This window comes from Leucopleurus acutus (assembly GCF_964270905.1).
Source record: "Leucopleurus acutus genome assembly, chromosome: 5".
NCBI classification, from domain to species: domain Eukaryota; kingdom Metazoa; phylum Chordata; class Mammalia; order Artiodactyla; family Delphinidae; genus Leucopleurus; species Leucopleurus acutus.
The window spans coordinates 141597627-141612175 of NC_139147.1; the positions used below are offsets into that span (position 1 = coordinate 141597627).

Sequence of the window (14549 nt, forward strand, 5' to 3'; positions counted from 1 at the left end):
ACTCGCTTCCATTTTTTTCCACTTTCCCACCTGTCTCGATTGTTAATATGTTCTTTAAAATATTATCAGAATTCTTTTATATTTAATATATTGTTCTTCAGTGTAATTGAGACTCTTTCCATCACCACCCCTGTCCCCCAGCATTGCCAGGACTGGCAAAGTCATCATGGGCCACAGTCACAATTCCGCCACTGACTTACTGCTTGACCTTGGACAAGACACGGTGGCTTCCTTTGCCTTAATTTCTTCACCTGCAACATAAGGAGTCTGAACTCAAAGCTATCTTAGGCCCCTTCTTGGAAATAAAATCCTGTGATTCCTCAACCCGATCTTTCTCTTAGAAGGTTTCCTATATTGTCATCAATTCTAAGTCATAAAGACCCCGTGTCCTAACAAAATTCCTGAGAAGTAAAATAAGGGTGGGATTATTAATATTCTGAGTAACAGTTAATAAACCACTTTTTACTATAGATACACATTTGATCCTTCTTACAACCGACCAGCGAGTACAGCGCAGGTATTGCCCTTCTTAAGCTGAGGAAAGGGAGGCTTAGAGAGGTCAATTTATCTCCTTAGGCCTTGCAGCTAATAAGTAGAGAGCTAGAAGATTACAAATGAATTATTATTTTTTTATGACGGAGACAACTGTACATGTAAAATAATCTGAATATAAAAGAATAGTCTTTCGAGAGCAGCGGATTCTTTTCTAAACATTTTGAGGTTATCATTCCCCCTCGGCAGGTCATTCCCCAACCATAAAGCACTAACCAGGGTTAGAGATAAGAAAGACTAGTACACAAAAGAGAGCTAGTGTCCCTCCAGACTAGCTTGGGAAAGCGCTTCCCTATAGAGGAGGGGCCCTCCCATTACATGATTTATTTCCCCAGGGACCAGTCTCATCCAAGCATCAACAATACAACACAAAATACTACGTTCAGTTTTTTAAAAAGTATTATTATAGTTAGTATCCAAATATATGATTTATGCCAACCAAAGTTAAAGAAAAAATTCATCCACCGTCCCAGTCACATCAGCAAATCAAACCTCTTCTTCTCCTGTATTCTCTGCCAGCTCTCGTCTTGATACATATATGAGTTTTTACTGGTTGTACTCACAGTGTGGACATGTATTTTAAAGTATCAGGAACCCAAAATTTTCATAAGAGGAAGTCTCAATTTTAATAACTGTCTTCAGATTATTTTTTTCATGTTTGCTCATTGTTTTATCTCGAATTTATGTTTTTTTTTCATCAGAAGTACAAAAAGTATACAACCTGGTTTTAAGGAGATTTGGGGGCGTTGTTTTCAAATAACATACAACAGGAAATGTTATTATTTTTATATCCTCTACCAAGACTCCTGAAAGCAAACACACGCCTGGCATCTTTTCAAAATTTCTAGGCATTTGAGTGACTGAGGGACTGCTCCGAGGTAGGAGGCTGAAACGATGACGGGTTTTTCTCAGCTTTTGGACCCCTTGATTCTATGACAGTTCTTGGTAGATACAGCTTTCCTGGTAAGGATTGAACAAGAAGTCTGCACAATTACTTTGAGTCTTAATAAAGTTGGAGTTTCCTGTTGAGTGCTAGAAGGGGTTGAGGTGGGTGGTAGTAAGAAGTGGATATGCCACGGGCTTTATAGCTTGTGTTGTCCTGTGGTAACTGAAGCCACACTGTTGCCATGGAAAAGGATGGTAATTTGAATGAGACAATTTAGAGTGGCCCATGGAAATCTGACTGGACAGCTGCTCAAAGCACCAGACCTAGTATGTGTGACACCGCACCTATCTCTTCAATTCCCTTCAACTGAAATGACCAATAAGTGAGAAACTAAATTGTAATTTGATGGCTTAATCTTAAAAAAATCAATCTTCGTAAAAATACTAAATAAGGAACAATTCAGAAGAATTAGGACTATTATAGAAATATTATGATTACTTGAATAGCATTTATATCGCCGCTGCAGAAGGTACAGCAGGCCCCCAAACTTTAATCCAATTTCCGACACCAAAAATTCTAAATCCAGTCTCCTTCAGTAGTATAGGGTTAATTCCCATTGATTTCTCGCATTTGTGAGGCTGTCACAGTCGGTTGGTTTTACCTGTCACGAAATCCTTTGTATCCCTTTTATAAAACACCACCTCTTTCTATAAAAAGTGACTGGAAGAATCCACAATCGTAAAATTGCACGTGCCTGAGCAGAAAACTCCTATCTTGGGATTTTCTCACAGGCGTGCCTAAACCGACCTCTGCTCCTGGAAGGTAAGTTGCCAGAGGGAGAAGCCAGGGTCAGCCCACAGGAAACCCTGTTGCAGGATTTCTAATTTCCCCCTTAAGCTGATCACTTTTTTAGGAGTTCCCGGGCATTCTCTAGTCCAAAGTCCTGGCCACCAGGTTACCATCATTTTTTTTTTTTTTTTTTTTTACCAATTTGCCATCTCCGCCCCTTCCAGAAGCCCTTTTGGGAAGAACTGACTCTCGTGACTGCCCTATTCCATACAGTTCCCGGCGCCCCCCCGCCCCCCCCCGGTCTCGAAACGGCTTCCCCGCTCCAGCCCAGGAGCCGGGGGTCCCCAGACCACTTGAGAGGAAATTCACAGCCCTCGCCCCCTGGCTCGGCGTCCCGGGTGGTGAGGGCGCTGGGCTTCCCGGGGTCCCCCGAGCGCTGCTCGCGACCCGCCGGAGGTGTCCAGGGGGCGGGGAGCGCGGGTGGGTGGGACCGGGCCGGTGGGGGAGGGGCGGGGAGGAGGAGGAGTGTGTGCGAGCGTGTGTGGCTGGGGGAAGCCATTGCCTGTTTAATAGTTGCTGTTGCTGCACTTCCGCTTCTCTCCCAGCGAGAGAGAGACACGAGTGGCCAGGCCCAGCCGCAGCCGCAGCAGCAGCCGCCGCGGCGGCACGGAGCAGCCAGACACAAAGAGAGGTACGGGGATCCCCCCCGCCGCCAGCCGCCCCCCGGCCGCGCCGCCGGGCCTTGGGGACACTCCTCGCCGCCGGGTACGGGGCCGGAGGGTCGGAGAGGGGCCGGGCCCGCCCGCGGGGGATGGGCAGGGAACCCCGGGCCGCATGGGGTGCGGGGGCAGCCCGCGTCGGGGGCGGGGGGGCGCCGAGGCTCGAACTGTCAGCGCTGCCCCGGGAGCCCCCCGCTGGCCGCCGAGGGGGCCGGGAGCGGGGGAGGGGAGGCGGGGGAGCCCCGTTTTCCCCCGGGGCGGGGGCCCGCGGGGATTAACCCCTCCGGGGCTGACGGGCTCATTGTTATTCCTCCGCCGAGGAGGCCGAGTCCCCCCCACCACCGGGGGTGCCGATCGGGCGTGTGCTCGGGACCCCCGCCCCGGCCGCGCAGCCCCGAGCCGGACGGCCGAGGGGCAGGCGGCGCGGAGGGGCGTCGGGGCGCGGCGGGGGCTTCGGGCCTCGCCGCCTCGGCCCCCCCGCTGGCCTCTCCCTTCCCCCACCCGGGCACCCGCTCCCCGTCTCCGTCCCCCCACCCCCTTTCGGCTTCCTCTCGGCCCTCCTCTCTTCCCGACCTCGCCAAACTCCGCTCCCGGCCCCCCGGTCCCCCGCGACCCCCGGAAAGCCGCCGAAAAAACAGCCCGAGGCCGGTCGGCCGGTCGCCGGGACCTTCCCTGCCCGCTCCGGCCGGGCGCCCCGCGCCCCCGCCCGGCCGGCTGCTCCCCTCCCTGCCCCGAGGGGAGCCCCGGGGGGCGAGGGAGGGGCTGCTCGCTACGCCCCCGACCGTTTTCCCACCGCGTCCCCCAGTTGGGGCCAGAGATGAACAAGCAACGTCCGATTTGCAAAAGCCGTGATGGGCCTGAAGACTTTGGAAAGCGAGTGGAGGGCGGTGGGCGGCCGGGTGCACCCCGGGCCAAAGCCCTCCTGACAGCGCCCGAGTTCCTTCTGTACACTGGCTGCATGGTTTTTGTGTTTCTGTTTTGTTTCCCTCCCCCTGCAGGGGCTGTTTGCGGGGTGGGGTGGGGGGTTCGCTATGTCGGATGACGATTCGAGGGCCAGCACCAGCTCCTCCTCATCATCGTCCTCCAACCAGCAAACCGAGAAAGAAACAAACACCCCCAAGAAGAAGGAGAGTAAAGTCAGCATGAGCAAAAACTCCAAACTCCTCTCCACCAGCGCCAAGAGGTACCGTACCCCACCCCCCAACGCCAGCAGGCTTCCTATTTCCCGAACGGACTGCCTCTTGCTGCATTTGGTCTGCCTCCAAGGAGGGTAGCTTAAACGCTCCGCACGGGTTATGTGTTTTTAAAAAGGAAAAAGAGGGCCTTGGAAGCCCTAATGGTTTTTCTCTGTTGCTTCTTCTGTTTTCTCTTTTAATCATGGTCCACATGCAGCTGTTGTGGCTTGCCTTTCCCATATCTTGCTGCAGTTTGTAAGAATCCTTGTTAGTATTATTAGCGACCCCCAAATCTGATTTCAGATGACTTGTCCTATTATAATCACTAATCTGTGACCCTCCCCAAGGCTGGCATCCCACTTTATTACTAATACCTGCCCGGACAGCTCTATCACAGCGAATTCTATTACCATTTTACTTCCTTCTCACCTGTTGCACATATGATCTGTTTCACAAATTGCATGAGGAATAACTAACTCACATTAGCAGAGTAAAACATGTAATAGGTGGAGATAGATGTTTTCGGATGGAATTTAAAGAGATGTTTCTGCTTTAGAGAGTTGAGGCAAGTGGATGAATCAATAAACGATGTAAAATGGTTATTTAGGCTGTTTGGGGGATTCTTTGTTCTCTTTCAGAACTTCAGTTTACCAAATTTCAGGGGAACTCACATTTTTTTCATGCTATTTTCTCTTAGGCTGTACAGTTGTTTTTTGGTTTTTGTTTTCAAGATGAATTCAAGCAGTGGCTCTTTTTCTTTCCTCTCTTCCTCTTACGTCTCTGCAAGAAGCTACCTTTTACCTTAATCTTTTTTCAGTAGCAGTATCCTCTGATCCCATGACCCTTAAAGTAATCTCTAGCAGATTCCTGGGAACCCTCATACCTTTTCATAAATCCTTCTGCTGTCAGGTGTACAGTCATTAAACTTTAAAGTGGCAAACCAGAAAGATAGTAAGGAATCCAAATGGTAGGTTAGAGAGAGATATCTGTCTTAAAGAATGTAAAATAAAATGGAACATGAGGCTTTAGATCTCTCCACTGAGTAGTGAGCCAAAACTCTCAGAGTTTGAAAGTTTGTCCTGTCATTCTCCCTGACTTGAAATTTGGAAAGTTGGTAAAGTGCTTTGGTGACCTGACCATAGGAGGTTGAAGGAATGACTTCAGCTTATTGCAAACAGCGTAGAGGTGTAGAGTTAAGTGGCAAGATGTCTTGGCAAGATTGTTCTCATTTTCAGAGGGTTAGTTTGATTGCGTCTCAGCTTCCCAGGAGTCCTGACTGGCTCTCCTTGATTAGCCTTGTGCTGGTTCTCCCCCAGAATTTTGGCTTCTACCCTGCCCACTTTGGATGGGGCTTTCCTTAGTCACCGCCCCCCCCCTCACCCCAGCTTCTGGGCTCCCCGTCCAAGCTGGGGCAGCTTTTGGCCTGACCTAAAGGTAGAATATGTGCTTTAGGTCATTAGTATTTTCATATTTTGCTGCATATCCCTGGTGTACATGAATATATTTGGGGATTAAAGGCACAGGCATCAAATATAAAATAGTCTGCTTTGTGTCAGCAAATTACAGAGGGGATTTTTTTCATTAGACACAATTTGTCCATATATGCTAAGGAGGTTAAAAACTCATTTGGAAATGCTTGAGAAAGAGATGGTAGGTGTAAAACAAATGAAAGGTGGGAAGCTACCAACGGTACTTTTATGTATAAAGTTAACATCAGCTTTAGCTCCCTGGGAATCTTGCTGAGAGAGTGGCTGTTAGTGCAAAGCAGAGCTATGGTTAACGGTAAAGGTAAAGAAGTGGAGAGGGACAGTGTATCCAGGAAAGAATAAGGGGAAAAGTCATGGTAGTGGGACCCTATAGATGCTGCTCTGGGAAATGGGTTGATTTGGAAGGTGGGTGTTGCCCATAGAATTGGAAAAGGCACATACACCAGGAGATAGAATGAAAGAGAAACCTGAATTGGCAGACGGAAGGTTACTTAACTGCATGTTGGAAACGGCATGTTGGTTTTGAGTCCACGCGTAAAGGAAAAGCCCCCATCAAGGGTGGTGTGGACAAGAATGACTCTGGAATGTATGTGTGGGTTACTCTTACGAATCTTTTACCAGTACTCTAGAAACGGTGCGGGTGTTGGTTGTAGAGATGAAGTGGACAAAGCTGTCTGGCATTATACTTTTTAGGTATTAAAGAAGCAGCTACCTTTTCAGTGAATGTTTTATAGGGAGAGGTTGGGTTGACAAGGAGAAGTGAAGTCAATGTGTGTTTTTATAAAAGTTGTGCTCAGGGGGAGGTTATTTTGGCCCGTGTACATAGGTCTTAACATATACAGTTATTCTAGTAGATGCAGGTAAAGAATCAGGAAGCCAGGGTTCCAAACTTTTAGTCTGACATGCAGTAATGAGTCCAACAGCAGGGATGCCAAGGTCTCCGAACTGAAATGATAATTGATAGCAATAGAATTGAGCAGGACACAGCTAAGTAGGTATCAGAGATAGTAGTGAGCAAAGCCCTTTCTAAAGTTCACCAGAATTTGTAGGGGACAGGAAATGTCCTTCAATAGGAAAGTTGAAAGAACTTCCCTAATCAGCACCCCAATCAGAATTAAATTTCTCTTTACTTATAAATGGAAAGAACAGTGTCTTCTGAAACCTATATTCCTCATTGCATCTAGCCAGCCAGTCTTTCTACCTTCAGAAAACCTCTGGGAAGAGAAAAGCATCCATTGCGATTTTATGTATGTATGTGTGTGTGTGTGTGTGTTAGTTTTTTACTACTGTGCTGCCTCGGTGAGATTTTTAAGTTGTAACGTAGCCCTTTAGGGCTTTATATGATAGGAGCAGCAAAGGTTATAAAAATAGAAGGCTCCATTTAGAAGGTGGAGGAGGCTTAAAGTCCTCAAACTTTGTCGTAGGAATTGATGCTCGAAGCGCCTAGGTAAGCTGAAGACAAAGGCCATGGCTCGGTGTGAACTGCCGGGTGGCGTCGGCCTAGGGGTGGGGGATGGGCTCTTTGTAGCGTCGCGGGCCGTTGCGGAGATGGGAAACTGGGTGGGGGTCCCGGGTTCTGAGCCGGTGTGGAGTGCAGGCCCAAGAGAAGTGAGAGGGTGTCCGGGCTAGAGCAGGGCCGGGCAGGTGAGCCGAGAGGGCGGCCGGTGCGTGCGGCCGGTGCACCTGTGCGGGCCGCGGGCCGGGGTGTCCGGGAGGCAGGCGGCGGGCGAGCTGTGGGGTCCCCAACCCGGCCCGAGGCTTCGTCCGCGGCCGGCGTGCGCGCGGGCAGGGGGGCGGGGTCGCCGGCGGGGGCGGGGCGGCCCACCGGGGTCCGCCGTGCGGCTCGCGCCGCCCCCAGCCCGACGGCGGCGGCTGGTCAGCCAGCGCCCGCGGGCCTCGCCGGGAGCGGCCATGTTGGCTTCGTCCCCGGGGACGCGGGCGGCCCGGGGGGGGGGTCGCTCTGGGGGGGAAGGGGGAAGCACCCGAGGTGCCGGACGGCCTGGGGGGGGCGCTCTGCGGTGGGGGAGCACCCGAGGTGCCCGTGCCCGGTTGCCGGGGAGGGGGGCGCTCTGCGGGGTGGGAGCACCCGAGGTGCCCGGCGGCCCGGGATGGAGGGCGCTCTGTGGGGGGAGGGAACCTGAGGTGCTGGGTGGGGGGGCGACCGCGGGCTCCGGGGTGGTGGTGGGGACGTGCTCTCTCGCCCCCCCCCCCACATTGTGATACAATTCCGGAAACTAGCTGCGAGTGAGGAGCTTCAAAACGATTTCCTAAGTGGAAATTGGTGAGAAATAGCCCTGCCGTAGTGCGTGAGGTGGGATTCGAACCCAGGGCGGTGGAGGGCCGGTTCTTTCCTCGCGGGGTGCAGGTTCTGTTCCCCGGCAGCTCGGTCCGCGGCGGCGGGGTGGGGGGGGGGTTGTCTGCCCTGCGGGGCGGCCGCCCACCCCTGATTCTCTCTCCCCCCTTCGCTTCCTGTCTCCAGGATTCAGAAGGAGCTGGCGGACATCACTTTAGACCCTCCACCCAACTGCAGGTGAGCTCCTTTTACATTTTTTTCCTTTTTTTCTGTTTAAACTTTTAGGGTTTTTTTCTCGTCATTATAAACTTTTGCTTCTGTTCTTTGGTTAATGCTTGTTTGGGTGCTGACATAAAGTTAACAGCTGAAATTGAATAACCTGAATATAACGTTTTGATGAGCGTCTGACCATGCAGTCTCATGTCGAAGAGAAGTGGTGGATTTGTTTGGAGTGGACCCTTGTACGTATGTGTAAAGTGAATTCAAAGATGTATGATCGCCTGGTCAGGGATCTTTGATAGGTCATTAAGGATGATGTAAAACCTTTTAGATGCTTAGGTACATTTTAGTTTAGAAAATTGCTTTGCTGTCTTAATCTGTTATTCATGCTCTCTACTAAGCTGATAGAGCATAGAGTTAAATCAAGCACTGGATCCTCAAACTTCTATAAATTTTGTTGGACTTTGGGCAGACCTATTCAGGACATAATTTGTGGCTTTGATAAAAAGGTTTTGCCTTAAATTATTGTATAGATTTAAACTCGTCCATGGGGATATTTTTCCTAGAAATTGCTTTATTTAGACTGTATACATAATGTGTGTTTCAGTTTCAAAACAATTTGATACCAGCTTTTGAAGGATTTGGTGATGACTTGATTTTATTTAGAATAGCCGTTTGGTCACTGTTGAGTCAAGGTGGAAGACTTGATGATTTTACTAAATCAGCAGTGAAGTGAGGAGGGACTTAAATTACAACAGAGCCATTTGAGAGAGATTAATTGTTCCATTCTATTACTCCCATAGTTTAAAAATTAAGTATAACAGTTAATCTCATTCTCAGTTCTCAGGATTGTTATTGGAATGGGATGTGAGGTTTCAGAAGTGTCCTAAACTTGTAGAGGTAGAGGAAGAATTTGTTACCCACAAGAAAATATTCAGTGGCTTTACACAGAATTTAAAGGGAGCCTGTGGAAATATTCAGGAATATTGAAAAGCGAAATGAAATATTTTGCTTATGAACACTGAACTTTCTAAACTATGGTTAATGGAGTAAATGGAAGCTTTAATACTGCCATTTTGGTAACATGTTCTTAATGTTGGTCAGATGTGGGATGTTCTTTAGTAAAATTTTGTCCCTGTTTTGTAAGGAAAGTAAGTCATTTTCAGTTTGAAATGCTCTTAAACTATAGTTTGTAACCAGTTAATCGTTCTGGAGGATTTCTCTTATGGCTGTTAAGAATCTTTTCAGACTGTTGTCCTGAACAGTGGAGAAATGGGTCAGGCTTAGGGCTGGGGTGGTTTCGTTTTTCATTTTAGTGGCATCGTTGTTCTGATGGAGGCCTGGAGCTTCCCTTGGTTGGTTGTGTTGAATCCATGGGCTTTCCCCGTGGTAGATCTGTGCTGTGTACTTATTGCCCCTGTCTGGTATGACGTCTCTTCCATGTGTCTCTTGTGAGTTCAGACAGCTTTAGCTGGTCAAGTTATCAAGTTTTTAAAGCATGGTTTCAAAACTTATAACATGTATCAAGGCATAAATGGCTTTCTTATAAGTGCAATGAAATTTAAAATTGCGAGCAATTTGAAGGTTTTCATGGAATTAATCACTTTAAAAAAATCAGATAAGTATACTTTTATTTCGTACCATTTTAGCTGAGTTCCCATGTGAGAGATATGTGCTGCTGAACATGTAGAACTTCTTATCCTTGGAAAACCCTCCTAATTACCCCTTCAAGGTGAAACCTCTGACCATCACCTGTGGGTCAGGCGAAGCACCAAACTGGATGGATATTGGGTGGGGGGGGGAGGAGACAAACTTCGACATACTTAAAACATTTTGAAAAAATATCTCTGATTTCAGAGAGAACACCAGGCATTTTTATTTTGCGAGAGAAGCGTGTGTTATGTAGACTTTAAAAAGTAAAAACTGCTTTATTTTCTGAAGACGTTCTTCAGTAGGGCTGCTTAAGTAATATGAACTGCAGTTTCTACTTTTGGTTGGCTTACTAACGTTACTGACAGAATGTTATGTAGTAACCCCGATATTCAGCTAACTTAGGTGAGTTTGGTTTTATGTTTTGTATTGGTATCTTATAGGATGGAGTTATTTACTGTTTTCATGTACATTGTTTCAGATGGAAATGGATAATTTGTAGATACTTTTTGAAGTTAGCTTCCAATTAAAATGTGAATTAAGTGATCTGTTGAATGTGTGCATTTTTTTGTACTTAATGTTATTCTACATGAAAGCTTGGTTCTTATGAAGTTGTAATTTCACCAATTGTAAATTATATTTTGAATGAGTTAAATAATTAGCTTTCAATTAACGTGTTTTATACCCTAAGCTTTTGTAGAACTGCCTTTCTTCAGTCAGTATTCAGTGTGTGGTTTTAAATTTAAACACATTGCTTTATTAAAATACAGCAGTGGACACATAGGAACCTCTCAGTAAACCATTGATTGTTGCGAATCAATGGGAGAGTGCCTTCTCCTGAAGGTGTACTGGATGTGTTCAGTAATTTTAGCACTTGGCAAAAATATTTGAATTCGAAGTTATTGAACTTCAAAACTTGTGTGAAATGCAATTTCTAAAAAAGTTATAATGTGTGAGCACATCAAGTTAAATCCTCAGTGTTTTATATTATGTCGAGTAGATTTTTTTAGAACAAAATGTGGAATATATTCGATGACGAGGTCAGAAGTATTTTAAGTGAATTTTAAAAGTTGCTGTATATTGCCATTTAAGTCACATTCCTTGGTATCTCTGGACTGTTTGGTTATATTTATATGTATAGATGTAGTAGTCTCTCAACTCATGTACCCTGCTTTTGGTTGTTAGGCTTTTTTCCCTGCATTTTGACTCTTAATCATTTAGGAAAAAAATGCTGTCTTAATTACTGTAATGAGTTCCTACAGCATTGGATTGTAAAATTATGCCTTTTAGATAGCTGGTGAACTCTGGGCCACTACAGTCGGTTTTGTAGCTATTATTTATAGCCTGGGGCTCATGCTTTGCTTAATTGACTAGTTATAGCTATGTAACTAACCTGTAGCCATAAATGTCTGTAGGCAGTATGTCTGCACATAATAAATGACACATTTTGCCCAAGTCCTTTAAACTTCAGATTTCACTTAATAGATATATTGGAATTATGAGTAAATGCTCACTTAGTGCCTCGAAACCTAAAAATTAAGATTGGGAGGGGGTTCTGTTTAGGACAAAGTGTCTTCAAGAAGTCATTAAACATTTCAAGCATGGTGGAGAATAATAAAAGTAAGATTTCCTTTTATATGACTTTATACATTTTGACCATTATTTTTCTGTTTCCTAAATATATAAACCTAACTAAGTCAATGCTTTTTATTTTGGGGGGAGAACTAGAATGTAATCAGATATAGTTGGTTTTAAAGTTTTACAGCTAAATCGCCCATTTTTAAAGATGATGTAAAGGCTCACATGAAGAGCATTAAAAAAAAAGTCAAGTAGTTGTCTAAGAAGCTTTTTCTCAACCATCTTTTCCTCATTTACTAAAAGGGCTGAATACCTGGCTGGCCTACCTCATAGCATTGTAAAGTTCAAATGAGATTAGAGTTTTCTGACTGTGTTAGATGGTGACATTGTTGGAACTGCCCATTTAGCTCTTTTTAATAGCTCATCTTTTTTCCTAACATTGCCCTTTATTGTATTTTAAATATAATTTTAGGCCATTACACAATTATGATATAAGAATGTGTGTTTTTGAAAAGCTGAAATGCAGAAGTTGTGGAGTAAAAAGTGGAAGGATCCCCCTCATGGCCTCTTCTGATCCTGCCCCTTGCACAGAGATGCTCCAAGTTAGCACAGATCGTTTCTGTGAATTTACATTGTCGTATTTTGTGGTTTTATAAAACCTCCTGGCATTGGTGGTAATAATCATGAGATGTCAGTTTAGAAATCCCAGGCTGCTAACCTTGGAGTGAAAAGAGATGATCCTTTTCTCACAACAGTAAAGGCTTATACATCTCGTCCAAGTTTAGCATGTTTTGTATACTTGTTTGGGTTTAAGAATTGGGTTCAGCAGAAGTCATCCTGTACAAAACCCTGTATCATCTTACCTGCTAAAAAATATCCTTCTTTTTATGTATCTTTCATTCATCTGCTAATGCCTTAAGGATATCAGTGTGACTTCCAGCATCTGAATGATGTTTAGTATCATCATAATTGTCATTTGGAGAGTTAGTACTACAGTGTGCTTCCCTGTGTGTGCAAAAGGTAGTGTGGAAAAATAGTGAGAACTGGGAGACTGGCGTGGCAACAGATCAAAGTGGCACCCAGAGCAGCGTCAGGTTCCTGAAATTAGATCATCACCTGGGGCCCGAGTGGGTAGGGAGGAAGGAAATCTGTCTAAAAGTGAATTGTTTCCTAAGTGAGTAGGAACTCTTGTGGCTGTTGTGCTTTACCGAATGACCACGTGTGTGGATTGTAAAACTGTACTGCTGCTGTTTCTCATAAAGTGAAAAAGAATTACCGTAGGGGGACTTCCTTGGCGGTCCAGTGGTTTGGACTCCGCGCTTCCACCGCAGGGGACTGGGTTCCATCCCTGGTCGGGGAACTAAGGTCCTGCGTGCCGAGAGGCGCGGCCAAAAAAAAAAAAATTACTGTATGACCCAGCATTCTACTCCTAGGTGTAGTCCCAAAAGGATTGAAAACAGGGACTCAAACAAATATTGAGTCAGTGTTCCTAGCTTCTCATAGTAGCCAAAAAGTGGAAACAACCAAGTGTCCGTCGACAGATGAGTGGATAAACAAAATGTGGTCTGTACACATGATGCAACATTATTCAGCCATTAAAAAGAATGATTTTTTTTTTTTTTTTTTTTTGGCCGCACAGCATGGCAGGCAGGATCTTGGTTCCCTGACCAGGTATTGGACCCACACCTCCTGCAGTGGAAGCGCGGAGTCTTAACCACGGGACCACCAGGGGAAGTCCCACGGAATGAAGTTCTGATACATGCTATACCATGAATGAATTTGAAAATACTACACTGGGGAAAATAAGCTAGACAAAAGGACAAATATTGTATGACTCCACTTACATGAAATACCTAGAATAGGCAAATTCATAGTGACAGAAAGATGAGAGGTTTCCGGGGGAGGGGGAGGGGAGAATGGGTAGTTATTTCTTAATGGGGACAGGGTTTCTGTTTGGGGTGATGAAAATTTTGCAAACAGATAGTGGTGATCGTTGCACAACGTTGTCAGTGTGATTAATGGCACTGAAATTGTACACTCTCATGGTTAAAAATGGCAAATGTTATATATTTTACCACTCCAAAAAAGTGAAAAAAAAATAAGACTATACTGCTGTTAAAACGTTACCGGTATTTTGAGGGAAAATTGCTTATAGTTTAGGAGGCAACACTTCAGTTTTTTGGGATTCATGTACAGGATGCTAACGTTAGGTTCCTGTCACAGACCATGAGTGCCTGTCACGTGTGAAAAGGCACTGCCTTCAAGGAGTTCATTGTCTAGTAAGCATGGTGAGAAATGCCCGTACAGATTTGGGATCATACTTGGAAACGCGAAAGTTACTTGGAAAGTATTAGTAAATGCAGATAACATATTTTAAAGGTTCAGAGGAGTGACATATTACTCTGACCCGGGTGCGGGGGGTGTGTCTGGAGCAGGGGAGGAGATGAGAAGTGGGTGGGAAGAGTGAGGGACACCTGTGGGGGGAGTCCAGCGCAAGCAAAGGCATCGCAGAGGAAAGGCACGAGGGTGCTGCTGGGCGGCAGGGAATCAACCTGCAGCCAAGGACGGGAAAGAGCGGGGGAACCAACGGATAAAACGTGCGTCCTCAGTGTCACCGGGGGGCCTTCAACGAGTTTTACTGATACCGGAGAATAGCTGACACCCTTTTGAGCTGGAAGTGTAACCCAGTTAGAGCTGAGCATCTGGACAGAGACAGAGCAAGGGCTGCGTGGAGCTGCTGCTGCAGTAGTCCAGGTGGGAGGCCAGGTGGGCCTGGGTTGGGGACTGGTGGTGGCCAGCAAAGTGGAGAGGGGAGAGAGGTGGACAGCAGTAGAATCAGAGAACTTGGCCACTGATTTACATGTGGAGGACTTGAAAGGAGTCAGGGGTCTTTGGGTGTCGGGGAAGGTGGTGGCGCCAGTAGCAGCCGTAGACAAGGTGTAATAATGTGCTTTGTTGGCCACGCACAATGCTTAGCATGTTGCTGCTGCGCAGTAGGCGCTCGGGAAATACTTGCGTTTCGATTATACATTTGAGCTTATTACGAATCCGTCATTGAACTCGCAGATCTACCTAGCCTACTTTTAGACTAGACAAATTAAATAGATTATAAACTCCCTAAAAGGCATGAGCCATGATTTCTGTCTTTGATTCTGATCCTACCTGTTTTTTCCCCCAACTTTTTAAATTTGAAAAATTCCA

At 46.1% G+C, this 14549-nt stretch overlaps 1 protein-coding gene across 1 annotated transcript in view; it reads left to right on the forward strand.

The window, feature by feature from the left end:
- Positions 1-2111: 2111 nt before the first annotated feature.
- Positions 2112-14549, forward strand: part of UBE2E1 (ubiquitin conjugating enzyme E2 E1) — a 76653-nt gene continuing 64215 nt past the window's right edge. The window contains exons 1-3 of the mRNA XM_082840506.1: positions 2112-2918; positions 3945-4129; positions 8088-8138. Coding sequence (XP_082696632.1) covers positions 3978-4129; positions 8088-8138 — 203 coding nt within the window. The 5' untranslated portion in view covers positions 2112-2918; positions 3945-3977. The remainder of the gene's footprint in view (positions 2919-3944; positions 4130-8087; positions 8139-14549) is intronic.